The sequence below is a fragment of the Centropristis striata genome, chromosome 2 (genome assembly GCF_030273125.1).
Source record: "Centropristis striata isolate RG_2023a ecotype Rhode Island chromosome 2, C.striata_1.0, whole genome shotgun sequence".
NCBI lineage: Eukaryota > Metazoa > Chordata > Actinopteri > Perciformes > Serranidae > Centropristis > Centropristis striata.
This window is the reverse complement of record NC_081518.1, coordinates 37,695,217-37,711,717: the sequence shown is the minus strand read 5'-3', so window position 1 is coordinate 37,711,717 and position 16,501 is coordinate 37,695,217. Positions and strand designations below refer to the sequence as shown.

The 16,501-nt window shown below is 41.1% G+C and overlaps 3 protein-coding genes across 4 annotated transcripts in view; 1 reads left to right on the top strand and 2 right to left on the bottom strand.

Moving 5' to 3' along the window:
* The window catches only part of wtip (WT1 interacting protein), a 36,667-nt gene extending 29,006 nt beyond the window's left edge, over positions 1–7,661 (bottom strand). Inside the window, exon 1 of the mRNA XM_059350977.1 lies at positions 5,729–7,661. Coding sequence (XP_059206960.1) covers positions 5,729–7,229 — 1,501 coding nt within the window. The 5' untranslated portion in view covers positions 7,230–7,661. The remainder of the gene's footprint in view (positions 1–5,728) is intronic.
* Positions 7,662–8,396: 735 nt separating this feature from the next.
* sdr42e1 (short chain dehydrogenase/reductase family 42E, member 1) lies at positions 8,397–11,512 on the bottom strand. The gene is made up of 3 exons (XM_059358648.1): positions 11,403–11,512; positions 10,285–10,361; positions 8,397–9,989 (listed from the first exon to the last, which is right to left on the bottom strand). The coding sequence occupies exons 2-3, from the start codon at positions 10,344–10,346 to the stop codon at positions 8,891–8,893; spliced, it is 1,161 nt and encodes a 386-aa protein (XP_059214631.1). The 5' UTR covers positions 10,347–10,361; positions 11,403–11,512; the 3' UTR covers positions 8,397–8,890.
* LOC131992943 (arylamine N-acetyltransferase, pineal gland isozyme NAT-10-like) lies at positions 11,372–16,063 on the top strand. Of its 2 annotated transcripts, none has more exons than XM_059358661.1 (2): positions 11,372–12,043; positions 15,130–16,063. In XM_059358661.1, the coding sequence occupies exons 1-2, from the start codon at positions 12,028–12,030 to the stop codon at positions 16,005–16,007; spliced, it is 894 nt and encodes a 297-aa protein (XP_059214644.1). In that variant the 5' UTR covers positions 11,372–12,027; the 3' UTR covers positions 16,008–16,063. The 2 variants fall into 2 exon arrangements, with proteins under 2 accessions (XP_059214644.1, XP_059214640.1); XM_059358657.1 differs by lacking the exon at positions 15,130–16,063 and adding an exon at positions 12,529–14,478.
* Positions 16,064–16,501: the final 438 nt, after the last annotated feature.

Sequence of the window (16,501 nt, the reverse complement as noted above, 5' to 3'; positions counted from 1 at the left end):
AAGTATTATCACCCTGCCACCTGTCACACTCATACACTAACACTACAGTGTAGCCCCGACACAAAGGTTACTTGAACTGAACGCCAGGAAGCAAAGTCACTGACTCTCTGCATTACACAGCTGACACAGAGAGCCTAGTACAGTGACAAAAAGTGGACTTTGTAGAGGAACGTTTTGATGGAAATAAGAAAGTTTGATGATGTGTATCCAGAGAATTTTTTTTACCCTTTTGTGAACCTGGTCTCACAGGAATCCGTGAAATAGCCACAGATTCGCTTAACTCAAAATCCGTGGAATACCCACGGAATAACTAAAATTTCTGTGAAACTGACACGGATTTCGCTACAATGCAAGTTAATGACAGTCATATCCCTTGGCTATTCGTGGTCCAAGTCACGTGACTTTCAAGGTCCCGGCGGTCAGAACAAAAAACATGGCGGACAGTTCTCTCTAATTTTTAGTGAAAAAATCAATATTTTGACTTCGTTTCTGCATAAAAATGGATTTTGATCACATTTCTAGCGAGAAATATATGTTTTATTTTCTAAATATTCACTCAGTGAATGTACATAATCACTTTGTATGTTGGAATAGCCACGGGATATGACTGTCATTAACTTGCATTGTAGCGAAATCCGTGTCAGTTTCACGGAAATCTGAGCGATTCCGTGGATATTCCACGGATTTTGAGTTAAGCAAATCCGTGGCTATTTCACGGATTCCTGTGAGACCAGGTTGCTTTTGTTCACATTATCAGGCTTCATGATAAGAAGGGTTTCATGCAGCTATATTTCTATTTTTTTCCCACAGAAATAATTTATGGACATGCAATTACAGACATGGCTCTTCAGCTTTGATTCTCTAACGCCTCAACCAAAAAAAGCATGATTTATTTATAAAGCTCTATCGATTTACCTTCATTACTGTATTCCCTCTGGATGCAACTATACTGCAGTCTTGGAAACGTTCATCATCGTAAGAAATTCACAGAAAACATACGCTGTGCTGTCACTACACGTAGATAAAATGTGAAAAAGACCATATTCTACCTGATTTTGTATGGAAAAACCCACTCATTATCTAAAGAAAATATGTTTGAATGAGCAAAAAAATGGTTGATTTCACCACATTAAATTACACCTTTAAAATTAATTGGATCAGGTGCCTAAAAATAGAACTCTACACCCCATAATGACTTTTCATCGGTTGGTGGTTTTAAGATTATGTTGTTTTGCACTCATGATTCTGATAAAATAGACAAAAGCGACTGGCATGGGCTTTAATAAACTTTGCTTCACTCTTAACTGTTGTCTTTTGAAAAATGTATTTTTCCAACAGTGATTAATGTTCACCAAATGATTTCACTATTGTCTGTTGCTGTCCCCTCTGCTATTGTTTTCCTTTTAAAAGGCCTTAAGGGAAATGGCCATAACTCTATATTGTTAGATGCTTCTGAAACATCTGTTGGGAAAACTTGTTTATCTTGGCAAAGCAAGAATAAAAATAAGATAATCAGCCAACTTTTTTGAGGAGACATCATAAGTCCATCCTCTGCTCTATAATATTGGCTCCTATCGATAAAAGAGGTTGGAAAAGAGTCTCTAACTAACCAAAACAAAGTGATTTCCTAAATATAATTCTCAGGTTTTATCAGACTAATCATTATTGCAGAATGTCAACAAAGACATTGATGTAACATGCACCTTTTGTGGAGAACTAACAGAAATGCTGGAAAATTCTGGTCTTGCCCAAGTGCAAAACAACTGTGTACAAAATTGTCCTTTTGATCTTTAGCAAAAATCCAAGCTTTACAGAGCTGACTATCCGTATCAAACATTACATTTTTAGGTATACAAACAGCTTACCGCTGTAGGCTTTCAAGATATTTATTTCAAATTTTAACTGTATTTTTAGCATTTTAAATCCTTTTGATTTCAGCCCAGCATGCAATTATAACTAATTTCATACACAAAAGGTGTCTTAAACTTGTTGTATGTTTGCTGCCTTAATAAAATAGGGAACAAAAGAACTGAAATGATTGAAAACTGTCAATAGGGACAAAGATCCATCATAAAATTTGTGACATGCGATGAACATGTGATTTGTGAGTTCTACACAAATGCTAAGTCAGGATGTGGTTCTCAGTTTACAGGGCAGTGGGGAAATCTCTGAAGCCCTCTTGTTATTCGTTTAAAACAGGATGCTGAATCCCTCATGTGCCCATTTCATAACATGTCCATGTGGCAAGGACAGGATGTTGTGCATTCACTGGGGTTAAAAATAAAACGGCACGATGCACATACATTCCTGCACCTTTGAGCTAAACACTGTTTTCTCTATCCAGCCATAATGTTTTTCGATAGCAGCAGCAGAAGCACGCTGCTCAGTGTGGGTGTGTTATTATGTTTGTCAGGCCGATAATAACAACTGGGGATGAGTACACTATATGTATAAAAAAACATTATATTGAGCCAGGAAAATGTAATGTGGAAGATTGTGCAAAGTAAAGCTTTCTGGTTTCTGATGTATCACTGAAAACACAGAACGTGCTGTGAGTTGTAAGAAGGTTTTCACAGGCTGATTCATGAAACTTTAACAACCGCTCGGTTTGGCTTTGACGTCTTACAGCTCAATATCAAGCCGATCTCCGAAAATGTAAGCAGGTTTCATGAAAAGTTTCGAACAAAGAAATGAAAAGGTAACACTGATAGAGGAATGAATTGTAGATTTGTAGTTTGTGGAACCAAATGCTGCCAAATGCTTTACAACCTCTGCACGCCTCATAGAAGTGATTCAGTTACTGCACACAGAAACAGTTCATGTAGTTTTCCAATACCAGTGAATCATGGTACTGTATGATGAATCACGGTACACTCTTTGTGCACTTTCACAGCTCCTTTTGCTTTAATAGCATGGAACTGTGAAACCTCAATGGGGACAAATATTCTAAAAAAAAATAAAAAAGATAAGATAGTAAAAGATACTCAGGTCACACAACAAAAGAAAGCTTTGCTTCCAATATACTTCAAACACTCACAGGTGCAGACAGCGACAAGAAAGCAATTAACTTCCCATCGTGCTTTGAGTGTGGCTGCTTCACATATTTAGAGTTCCAGACACTCAGACGCTTTGTGGATATTCTGTTGGGTTTTGATCAATTCTGGAGGTTGTGTTTGATTTAATCTGTAAAGGCAATTACAGGGTGACTGACACTGATAATTATATGTGGCCTACATTTGGACTAGCAGCAAGAAGATTGGATATTTCTATATCTGTTATTCTGAATGCCTCTCTCTGAATCGGATCCCCTGAGAAACGATTTAAGGTATGCAGAGATGTTGGTGACTAAAACAAAGTTTTACTTTGTTTCACTGTTGTCATGTCACGGTTATTGATTTTACATAGCCACAAATAGGTACATTATCTCATTACTCTGAATCGTGAAAAACAGCTGTGTTTAAAAAAGAAAATATGAAAGTAACTTACATCTTTCTTTCACTAGATTTCAATGCAACACAGCCATATCAAAATCTTTACATCAGTGGGAACACTACCGCTTCTGTCCACAGGGCCCGCCAGAATCAACACAATGTGATGGTTCTTGGAAAATGGAAGTATTTGCCTCAAAATATGGCATAATTTTAGGAGCGAGATTTTCAGTTGATTATTTAACATGAGAGCATAAGGTAGGCATAAACTTAAAGAAGGACCTTTTAAAAGTGTAAATGTAATTTTATGTTCGCTACAATTTGTGCATGTACAGTATATAGAGAGGACAGGCAGTGTGTCGTTGTGTGTGTGTGTGTGTGTGTATGTCAGACATGTGCATGACTACTGCCATTATAATTCTGGGCAGGTGATCAGACTTGACCCCCACCAACTATGTCTGGCCCGCCAGCCAAGATCGTGTGCCAAGTGTCTGGTGTTGCCCGACTCCCCACTGGCTGGTTAATGAAGGGCTTCGCGGGGGAGTCAGGGCGGGGTGGTGGTGATGGGGAGGAGGGGGGGGGGGGAGTAAGGGGTGGGGTGGGCCTCCCTCTGCTGTTTCAATTGCAGGCCTGTATCGGGCCAGCTGTTGATTCACAGCTCCTTCTGCACCACAACAAACACAGGCCACACAAGGGTCTGCCGGCAGAGCAGAGCTGGCCAGTGTGGGACACTGGCAGCCAGTGCTGCACCCCCCTAAAAAAAAAAAAAGCCCAGGCAGTCAATTTCTCCACTGTCGCTACGGAAACAGGGCTGTCTCTATTGGGTTCGGAGTGAGGAGCGTCTGACTGCATTCTTCTCTCTCCCTCCTTTTCCTTTCTCTCTCCGTCTCTATCTATTTCCATGCTCTTGCTTCTCTCTCCACTATCTCTCCTGCTCTTCCCCCCTGCTGTCTCCTTCATTTCTTCCTCCTGTCTCCCATCCTCCTGCTCTCACCTGCTTCTCTGGAACAAATCAACAGCTGTCTCAGCCTCACTCTGAGCAAGTGCACTGGCTATAAAACAAGCCACTGTTCTCTGGCTGCAGCCATTTGTCTGGCTGCTAATTCAAAGGTAGACAGCCACTTCCTCAGCAGGCTCTCTGTGGCTGTGTTACTGCTGGCGAACCAACTATATCTGCTCTCACAGTCCCTAATCACAGAAATGCACCACAATGTTCAATTCTTAAAACCAAATCACCAACCACAATCGACCCTCCATCCTCCAGAGGATAACTGCATTTTCAACAAATGAAGACCACACTGCCCTGAATGACCGAAGGGTGTCTGCACTGGCAGAACAGAAGGTTCCATTCAGCGAGGTGCAGCGCTGTGCAAATGTTAGCTCTGCCAAGACAGAAATTAGTATTGCCCTGCAATGCCACTCTTATCTACCACAGAGGGACCTATTAGTGGTAATGTAGCGTTAGCAGGTTGCAAACAGACCTTGAAGAGATGACAACCCATAAATAACTCTTTCCTGTGCAGAAAAAACACTATTGTTACTATTTTTCACTCCAGTAAGCATTCATCTGAGCTGTCATACTGAGAAGGCAAAGCATAACATTTCATTATTGCTGAGTGATTGTTGCTGAGTGAAACAAACTAATGAAGAAAAACATTGCCCTTATCAGCTGAAAACCGAAATTTGGGGCCACTGTTTTGGATTTACGTAAAAGTGTTCAATCTATACAGGAAAGCAGGTTTTTCATTAAAGCAACATTGTAGGGGTATGACAGACTTATGTGTGCAAGGACACTGTAAGAGTAGAAATAAGGGTCAGTGCATCAGTGTCTTACACAGGCATCTGAGGAGAGACTATGGCTGAGGAAAACACATTGGTGTGACTGATCTGGAGCTGAGCTGGTGTGAGCAAATTAGTTAGTTTACATCAATCAGCCATCCATAGCATATGAGAATCTCAAACAAATGAAACCCATTTAACTAAATCACTATTAGATTAAAAAAAAAAAATAACATATGTATCTTTGCTTGATTCTCTTAACTCTCAGGTGCTCTAAGGGCCACAGAGTCAAACCTTCATCCAAACCAAATACAGCATTGATATGGGAAGGTTTGTGTTTTAAATAATGAATGATGGGTCAAAGTGAGCTATGTGTAAATCTCCGTAGCTTTGACTTCACTATAGGCCTTTTATAACTGAATATGCAGCACATATTTTTGTTTGTGTGTTCTGATGTTTCCAATCACACCAAAGTCCATGTATTGAAAAACCAAAACTCAATTGCAATTAATATTACCTACCAAAGTATTCCTTTTTCATGTGCATCTCTAACTCCTTTTCCAGCTCCAGGGTGAGCGCCTCCAGCCGCCTCTCCGCCTGGCTCGGCCCACTTTCTCGGCTGGGGGTCACCTGGTAAGGGAGCTTAAACCTCTGGCTTGAGGAAGCTGCTTTTGTGGACATCCCATAACTAAATGATGATGGAGACCCCGCGGTCATCTCCACATTCCCTGCAGTCTGGGCTGACTGCGGCTGGGGCTCCGGCACCGCCGAGAGCCCCTGGAGATGGATGCGACTTGGGATCCCATTGGAGTCCCCAAACTCCTGCAGCAGCGTGTCCTCATGTAAACTGCTGCCCAGCATGGATGACCTGGGTGAGGGCAGCTGCAGGTCCGGGTAGGTGCTCATAGACCCCCTGGAGCTGCGGGAACTTCTGGAGCTGTGACTGGAGATGCTGGACCGCGGACTGACCACGCAGTTTGCGGTGGTCCCCGGTCTCGCGCTCCCGTCCTGGCTGCAGATGCTCGAACGAGGACTCGCCAGCGGCGCTGCGTGCAGAATCGCCCCCTCCAGATCATGGTTGACCACGGGCCCGTACCGTGAGTCAGAATAACTGGATCTCGGGCTGGTAGTGAAGGAGTACTGGCTCGCCGTGCTCGACCTGGGGCTGGTGTGCCTCTGGTCGTAGCCCATGCTGATGCCGCTGGTGCGGTTGCTGCTGGGCTTGCTGCAGCAGTCACAGCTGTTGAGGCTGGCCCGGGGGCTGGAGTGTTTACTCGTGTCGCTGGCGGTGCTTGCATAGCTTGATCTGGGGCTGAGGACACTGTTGCCCTCGCAGTGCACTAAACTAGACCTGGGGCTCGTGTACCTGTCCTGACCCGGTACAACCAAACTAGTGCGCGGGCTGCTGATGCTCGACCTCGGGCTGGCGTGCTTGCTCTGCTCTTGTGAGGACAGGGAGGATGCTAAGCTGGACCGGGGACTGGTGGCGTTATACCTCCCGTCGTGGCTGCTGGTAATGCAGACACTGTTGCACCTGTTGCCAGGCAGTGCCACCGGCTTGTTGAGGGGCACGCCGTCGAAGGCGGAGCCGGTGCTGTACCTGTGGCCCTGCACCTCCAGAGAGTATCTCCTGTGCCTCTCGGAAGCTCCCGTGTAGCACGGCAGAGCCACTTCGGATTTGGTGCAGCAGCCCTCCTCAGTATAAACCGCGTCTCTTTGAGGGGCACAAAAATCCACAGGAACGGTCCGGTTGCAATTCACAGGGCGCACTGGAGCCGCGTTGTACACTTTATTCCCAGACGTGAAATTCTCCACTGTGTGATGCTGCTGGTGAAGCACAGAGGTACCATTCATTGGCTTACTTTTATGCTCTGCTACTGCCGGAGCCGAAAAGTCCAAATCGGGGTTAATCACCAAGTCTCTCCTCGCATTGTACATCCCGTCCTTATACGCATCATACAAGGAAAGGTCCTCCATCAATTTACTGGCCCGGAGTCCCAAATCTTCCTGGTAGTGCTCCATGTTGTGCTCCCGAGGCGAGAAACAAGTTCAGAGTGTGCTCCGCTCCGCGAGCCAAACTAGCGAGCACCGCGGAGCACTAATTGCATTTCACATGGAAATCAAAACAAAACGCCGCGGTACAGCCGTCGCTCATTTACCGAAAACCACCAACGTATTCAGAAACCTCCACCGTGTGCCGCATCGTCTTCTTCTGCTTTGCCCCCTTCGCCGAAAAAACAAACTCTTTCTCACAGTTTCAGCCGACAGGGATACGTTTGTCAACTTCAGTTTTTGTTAAGTTGAAAGGTCTTTACAGTCAATGGCGCGCTGCGCGGAGGAATTTCCCCTTGTTGGTTTTTCATCTAGTTTCGCTTACGGCCAATATGCCACAATTCAAAGTAGGCTGGACAATCAGATACGCCACAAATATCCGTTTTATGCAAGTCTGGGTTCAACAAGCGAGAGAAAATCTAAATAAAACAGCGTTTTACACAGGGGACTCGTTTGCGTAAAAGGAATGCGGGGATGAAGACAGGATGCGCTGCGCCTCTCTGGAATGTGGTTAATGCTGCAGAGAAACAATGATTGCGACCAACTCAGCAAGGGGCTGCCGGCTCTGAAAAGAGAATAGTTTAGAGAGAAGGGGACGTCTGCATTCATCCCAGGCAGACTAAAATACCACACAAAGCACGCCTCACCTGGTCCGACTCCTTTTACACCAGGAATAAGCTGCAGTCAGTTGGTAATATGGAGGGCAAAGCTATTTAAAACTCAAGTTTATCAACCTTTTCTAGCCCGATGATATAAAGATAGAAATAGATTTTCTCAGGTCGCCCTATCTCAAATGTACATAATGCATGTTCTAATAATGCCCAGTTACTATAAGTTCCTATGGGAATCTTTAAGAAATGTTGTCTGCAACAAAACACGAGTTTAAAAGGACATCCACTTATCAGACACAATAAAATAAAAGATTCTAATTTTTATTTTCTGCATAAAAATATTTTTTAATTTAAATTTTAAGTTGAACTAAATGCAAACTGTATGCCTGTGAGAAGAGGAAACGAATCAAAAAGCCGTGGATATATAGGGTTGTCTATCACCACAAATGGAGGCCATTGTTAACTTTATTATTACTGAGATATTGATAGCCTTCATAAAAGACAGCAGGTCAAAGCAGATATGTTGTAGCTGTTATGAACTTGGCAACTTAATTATTACCTTTATCTAGGGTCCTCAAACATGAAAACTATTTATCTGTATAAATAAAATAAAACAAAACAAAAATGTAAACCTTGAATCACAGTTGAAAATCAAACAAGCCACATTTGCCATTCAAGGATTTATTCATTAGTTTTCAAAATGTTCATTGTTTTATTATATTACAGTTTCACAAAACAGTACTAAAACATGTATGAGGTATGAGATATGCTTTTTCAAAATCTATTGTTGTGAAAAAATAGGTAGAATTTCACATTTATTTTGTAACAGTTACAAAAGCCATAGGATGTAAATATTAAGACATAAAGGTACAGTGATTATAAGATTATTTCCCCCTTTTTTTTTGTTACTGTTTGCAATACTGACTGATTTGTTAATCAAATGTGTCCATTGACCTTGTGATATTAACACATGCAAACAACCTGGTTATGAACCAGTCTTGATTGGCATTTAGCTAATCATCAACTTCCAACAAATGGGAGAAAAGAAAGAACCACAGCAACAAAGGCAGAAACAAACAGGATGTCTCGCAGCAATCGACCGAGGAAGGAGCTCTGCAATTTTTTCCCGTGGCCTCTGCTTCTGAACCATTGTACAACTTCATCCAGGTTGTACTCCTGGGGCTCATAATTAAGCTCCGCCTTAGCTTTTGCCATGCTGAAGTAATGCGTCACGCCAGTCTTGTACACCTCTGTACGTGTCAGCAGTGGCTGGAAGTTATAGAAGGGGCCGATGAGGTGGTGAATCATTTCAGTGAGAAAGGCAACAAAGTAGATGAGATTGATAGGCAGACGCAGGTTGGGGAAAGGATAGCCCAAGCCCTCTACCAGGGGTCTGAAGAATTCAAAATTGTTGACAGGCCTGCCATCTGAGATAAAGTAGGGCTGGCCAGCAGAGCGATGATGCTTCTCTGAGGTCAGAGCCTCTGCAGCGAGCTCGTGTGCTGACACCAGGTTGTCCACATGGACAAACTCCACCAGGCTGCTGGGTTCACCATAAACAAACCTGAAGATCCCCTTCTCTATGTAGCCAACTATCCTGGGCAGGTGCCTTTGCTCACCAGGCCCGTAGATCCCTGCTGGACGCAGTGCACAGCTTCTCAGCACCCCAGACCCGTCCTTCAGTGCTGTACCGTTAGCTTTTAGCACTGCCATCTCAGCCAGCGACTTGGTTCTGGAGTAGTGGTCGGGGTGAAGATGCAGAGGTAGATAAGGTAGGCTTTCATCTCCATTCTCTATCACTTGGCCTCCGAACACCACGTTGAAGGTGCTGGTGTAAACCACCCTGGAAACTCTGTGCTCAAGGCAAGCCTTCAGGACGTTCTGTGTGCCTTGAACATTCACCGCCTCAATCAACTGCCGGTTCAGCTGCTCCCTGCCAGACATGCCGTAGGAGGCGATGTGGAATACACAGTCCACACCAGCAACGGCCTTCTCAACATGTGCATATTCAGATATATCTCCTTGAATAAACAACATATCCTCTGGCACTTTTTGGTTTGGAGGGACTGTGTCAAACAGAATGATGTTGGCTCCTTTTTTATGCAGGGAGCATGCCAGGCTGTAGGGGAAACAAGTTATCAAATGTGAATAAATCTCTGCATACATTTCTTTACCGATGTCTATTTAAACTGAATAAAAATGTCTATGAAAATAATACAATAATTGAATCCATTTCTACTTTTAAATCAATCTCGGATCAGTGGCCGTTAGAGAGCCAAGCTCACTGAGATAACTGGTGCGATAACGCCACCTTGTTGTGGAGAAGCAGAGTGACAGCACAGGACAACTCAAACCATTATTGACAGTTTACTGATTTGTTTTCTAGAGTAATAAAGAATATTAAATGTTCTTACCGATAACCAACATAGCCACATCCACCAGTTATCAAAAACGTGTCTGTACGTTTAGTTTCCATTGCAATCGGGCGAATCTGTGAGTGTATAAAAGAGGGAATAAAGAGAGACATATTATAACGTCACACTGTTAAAATAATCGCCTACGTCATTTTTTGTCAAAATTGTTTTTTTGCCTAAATCATCTCCTCATGATGCCGGCCACCTATGGTAAAATCACCTACATCCTCAGTTGATCAGATCATGTGATTTTACCCCTTTAAGATAATGGCCTATGTCAAGTGTGTGACTTAAGCAGATTTATTATGCCTAAGTCAAAATAAAATGTGACTTAGGCAATTTTTTGAACATGCCTTTGTAACTTAAGCAAGATATGGTAACACTTTATTTTGAAGGTGTCTACATAGGAGTGACATGAGCGTGTCATAAACATGCCATGGGATGTGTCATGAACATTAATGACACTTTGAAGTAACATTAATGCTCATGATACTTTTCATGTCATGTTTCTGACAGGCTTGTGTGACTTTTATGTAGACACCTTCAAAATAAAGCGTTACCATATCTTGCTTAAGTCACAAAGGAATGTTAAAAAAATTGCCTAAGTCATTTATTAAGTTAATAAATAATAGTTAATAAGTTGATAAATAATAAATAATAATTTACACACAGTGTTATTACTATGCCAATAGCCATCCTTTGTTACATCCTTTTTGATCGAAATGATCAATAAATGTCATATGTTACGTTTTTTGTGTTTCCTGCAAAACTTGAAAAAATTAGTAAGGCGTGACGATAAGTAAGTTTAGAAAAGTACACACAACTGTATTTTCCTAAATCATCAAATTACTGAAAAACTAAAAACGTTGCTAAATTGTGGTTAGATAACCTTCATTCTGTAAGCAAAGGTTCACCGAGATCCATTGTAATGACACATTTTATTTCATAAGCTGAATGCACTATTACCTAGGCTACCGCAGTTACTTAAGGGGCTACCCATGCTTCACACTACAAGTAGCGTTAGTGTGCTGAAACGTGCACAGACAGCAGTTAAAATACATCTACTACAGCCTGCACTGAAAACTATTTTTGCTCATGTATTCACTGTCGGTACCAACCTTAACATACGCCGGGTAGAAAACGAAGAAAATATCTGTTGAATATTACTCGTTAAACTCTCTCTCTCCACACCACAGTTGAGGGAATACCGGTGTGCACTTCCTTATTCGATGCCGTACGTGCGTTTTGTTACGTAAATTACGCAAAAAGCGTCGATTTGGCGCAGGGTGACACAGGAAGTGAGGCGACGTAAACGTGACATGTATAATAGTTATATACTTAGAAACTGATTTAGTTAAAAATCAGGAATGAAAATCATACACAAATATGAACTATTGTTTAATTGTCATTGTCAAATAACGTATGATGTTATCCATCTGATCTTAAAACTCTCATTGTATGCATAATTTCGCCAACGATGCTTTTGTTTTGAAAGTTATTATCGGATGTCTTTTTCCGAAATATATTAGCTTGATCGATCTGCCAGCAACATCAAACTTCCGCTATGTAGCCGAGCCCAGCCTATATCATACCTTAAGAATATTTATATAAGTTTTAAAGAAGTTCACTTTTGTGTTTAATTGACACACTCATTGAACGAAACTTATTTTTCCAATCCAGTTGGGTCATCGAGCATTTTTTTTACTATCAGCCCTGAACTCCAACAACAGTCTATTGAAAGTTATGTCAGACTCTCAAGGTAAGTCTTTTAAACCTTTTAGTGGTTATTCAACTAAATCAATAAACTAACAGATGTTCCATCTGGTCATTTTTGGGACCACATTTAGTTTACAGCTCTTAAGAAAATAACCAGGTTGCACTTCTCCATTTGTTGCTCAAATACTGGCATGAAATTGCTAAGTGCTGCTTTTAGACTTTTAGAGTATTATAATATTACTATTTCATTTAGCAGAGGTTTTTATCCAAACCACCATACATCTGAGGGATCATATATCATTTTTTTTAAAGATACAGATAACCTTTTAATGCACTTTTAGAAAACATTTTGAGATGAATGACGAGTTGACTTTGTTTGAAGCTTTAAGACAAGAGAAGAATTAAGTGCAATTTTGTAACTGGTGGATGGGTCCTTTAAATTCATGGGCATTATAATCTAGCCCCAGCCTACTTCACAAGGGCTTTAAGCTTCAAATAACGACTTTATTTATGTTCTGTATTTTACAGGCAAAATTAATTTGGAGGAGTACTTTAAAAGAATTGGTTTCCATGGCTCTTTTGATAAACTGGATCTCGCAACATTGACGCTGATCCACAAACAGCATGTCATGTCAGTTCCATTTGAAAACCTCAGCATTCACTGTGGTGAGAAGATCATCATGGACCTTGAGATCATTTATAACAAGATAGTGAGGAGCGGCCGCGGGGGCTGGTGCCTTGAGAACAACTTCCTGTTTGGCTGGGTGCTGAGAGAAATGGGCTATGACACCACAATGCTGGGCTCCAGAGTTTTCAACAGTCCCAGCAATGAGTTTTACCCAACTGACACTCATCTCATCAACAAGGTCGTCATCGATGGAAAGTCTTATATAACAGATGTCAGCTTTGGGGTGTCATACCAAATCTGGGAGCCCCTGGAGCTCGTCTCCAGAAGGAACCAACCTCAGGCTGCAGGTGTCTTTCGCCTCATAGACAACGGGGAAATCTGGATGCTGGAGAAGACTGGTAGAAAGCCAGAGATTCTCAATCCAGACTTTGCTAAATCAAGTCTGGTGGACAGGAAGGAAACAAATATCATCTACGGTTTCACCTTGGTTCCTCGTGACCCCAGTCATTTCTTTGAGGAAAACCACACACTCCAGACAGATCCTGCTTCACTGTTCACCAATAAGTCCATCTGCTCTTTGCAAACACCAACAGGGTTCAGAGCTCTGGTTGGCTGGACCTACAGTGAGGTCACCTACAAACCTGAGGAAGGTGTTGATGTCTTTGACATGAGAAACATAACAGATGATGAAATAGAGCAAATTCTGAGGGAAAAGTTCAATATAAAGCTGCAGAACAAACTGCAGCCTGCTAACAACAAAACATGCTACTCACTCTAAAATCCTACACATTTTGTTTTGAATCGACTAGGAATGATCTCACAGCCAATTAATCAATAACTCCTGGGAAGTTAACCAAGCCATACTGACAGGCATGATAGCTTTGACAGAATGAAATCTCAAGTGCATTTATACTCTGATAGTGTCAGTACAAAATCATACCAACTACAAGACATGTGGGATAATTATAGTTTATCTGTTTGTGCCCTGTGCACTCTGTAATGAAACAAGTGTGGAGCAAGACATGTAGCAATGATTAACACAACCTGAGGAAGGCGTTGATGCCTTAGACATGAGAAACATAAGAGATGATGAGATCGAGCAAATTCTGAGGGAAAAGTTAGATATAAAGCTGCAGAACAAACAGCAGCCTGTAAGCAAGAAAACATGCTACATACACTGAAATCATACACTTATTTGTTATAAAAATGTACCTGAAATGATCTCACAACCAGTGTTGATTTCATGACCAACCAGACTGAACACTTTATTGAAAAATTGTCTATTGTCTAAACGAAAAACCAAGATTTCTTTGACTTTACAATGAAAATTCTGCATTTGTATTAGTGCTGTGGCATGTGTGTGGACAACATGTTTTGGATTTTTTGCTTTTGGTATCTGTGTATGAGCGAAGTATCTTAATGCAAGGAGCAGGAATGTATTAACCAAAGAAAAATGTATTTTAAATCCAAATAAATCTACATAAAATCAATGTATGTCATAATTATACTTTTTAAACTTTATTATACCCATATAATCTGTTTACCTTTGAGTTAAATGCTAGTTCTAGTCTGTACTATGTGTACTCAACAATGTATCATCCCCATGCTTAAATATTATGCTCATAAACTTGTATGTATATAAAACACAATTTTTGTGGTTGATTTTGAAGGATTACTGTCAAGTCACAAAGGGAAGTCTTAACATAGGCCATTATTTTATTTTTTTTAATTTTTTTAATTGTGTTGTTCATCTGACTACATTTGTACACCTGGTTTTGACAACTGCTGGGGGTGTCTTATTAAAACAATAAAACGTTATTTTACTGTTTCATCCTTTTTTTTACCTAGGTAAACATAATGAAATTGCTTCCTTTTCTCTGACCAACACTCATAAAACTTGAAAAAGGTATTTAAGAGGGTCAGTACAAAGTCGCATTATAACAAGATGTGGGCTGTGTTCTGTTCTGTTCCCATTATACTCCCATAGTGAAGCAACTGTGAAGCAACACATGGAGCACTGATTAACACAAGGCCTATGGAAATCATCTACTTAACCAAACACTGTTAGGCATTACTGGCTAGAGACGCTAGCTCCAGAAAGTTCTCCACGAACACAGACTTGAGTTGCATTTCATCTGCAGACATACTGCGTCCTCAGAAGACCGCTCACGATTACAACTGCTGAAAAAGTCGATCTATATAAAGGTAGGGTTATTCACTTGCTGCATATTGTCTGTTGCAGATTTTGAGTGTCAAACTTTATAAGAATTTAACATTTAAGGTATTTGATAACTAAAAACAAGCATTAAATGGTGATTGATATGCACATAGTGGATACAAATAAACTAGAAAGTCCCGAATCATGATTAAAACCTCTCAATCATGAAGGACGTAATGCTTTGTAAGCTTTGAGAACCTTGAAATGATTTCACAAAACTAAGTGCAAATATCTAACAGGTAGATTGGTCCGATAAACTCATGTATCGTCATGTATTTTACAGACAACATGAATCTGGAGGAGTACTTCAAGAAAATTGGTTTCCATGGCTCTTTTGATAAACTGGATCTCGCAACATTGACGCTGATCCACAAACAGCATGTCATGTCAGTTCCATTTGAAAACCTCAGCATTCACTGTGGTGAGAAGATCATCATGGACCTAGAGGTCATTTACAACAAGATAGTGAGGAGTGACCGTGGGGGCTGGTGCCTTGAGAACAACTTCCTTTTTGGCTGGGTGCTGAGAGAAATGGGCTACGACACCACGATGCTGGGCTCCAGAGTTTTCAACAATGTCCTCAATGAGTTTTACCCCATTGAAACTCATCTCATCAACAAGGTCGTCATCGATGGAAAGACTTTTATAGCAGATGTCAGCTATGGGGTGTCTTCCCAAATTTGGGAGCCCCTGGAGCTCGTCTGTGGAAAAAAACAACCTCAGGCAGGAGCCATCTTTCGTTTCACTGACAAGGGGGACATCTGGGTGCTGGAGAAGACTAGTAGAAAGATAGAGATTCTCAATCCAGACGATGTAAAATCAAGTCTGGTGGACAGGAAGGAAACAAAGCCGCTTCACTGCTTCACCTTGGTTCCTCGTGACCCCAGTCATTTCTTCGAGGCAAACCACACACTCCAGACAGATCCTACTACACGGTTCACAAATAAGTCCATCTGCTCTTTGCAAACACCAACAGGGTTCAGAGCTCTGGTTGGCTGGACCTACAGTGAGGTCACCTACAAACCTGAGGAAGGTGTTGATGTCTTTGACATGAGAAATATAACAGATGATGAAATAGAGCAAATTCTGAGGGAAAAGTTCAATATAAATCTGCGAAACAAACTGCAGCCTGCTAACAACAAAGCATGCTACACACTCTGAAATCCTACAATTATTCTGTTTTGAAATTGACCTGAAATGATCTCAAACCTTGTTGATTTTATGATCAACCAGATGATTAAAAGAAGTAATAATATATATTTTTAAAAGTACATGTGCTATGCTATTTCATTGCCCTGTTTGAAAGTAGTTGTGTAAATTTATATCAAGTATGTCTCAACAATTCAAATGATTTGTAATTTGTATAAAGTAAGGAAATGCTGTTCTGTAATAAATCATTATGTGTAAATGGGACAAGAAATAATCTAATCTGTATATAAATTGATGGACGTGTTAAAATATGGAAATAAAGGATCAGCTCATAATGAATATGGTTGCCTCTAAAAAACATTGAAACAATGTCCAACAGAATGGTAGATGTAATTTGCATACATTGCTACACCCTCTAAATGTGATGTTGATTAAAACAGAAAATCTAGGGTTTTGTCTGGATTATCATTATTTTATTATCTACTCTAAAGTAGACGAGGAATGTC

Excerpts from the sequence above, each read along its gene's own strand:
- sdr42e1 (XM_059358648.1), bottom strand. The coding sequence starts at position 10,346 with ATGGAAACTAAACGTACAGACACGTTTTTGATAACTGGTGGATGTGGC. Across the intron at positions 9,990-10,284 it reads TGTGGCTATGTTGGTTATCG|CCTGGCATGCTCCCTGCATA; the intron begins GTAAGAACATTT and ends TTTCCCCTACAG.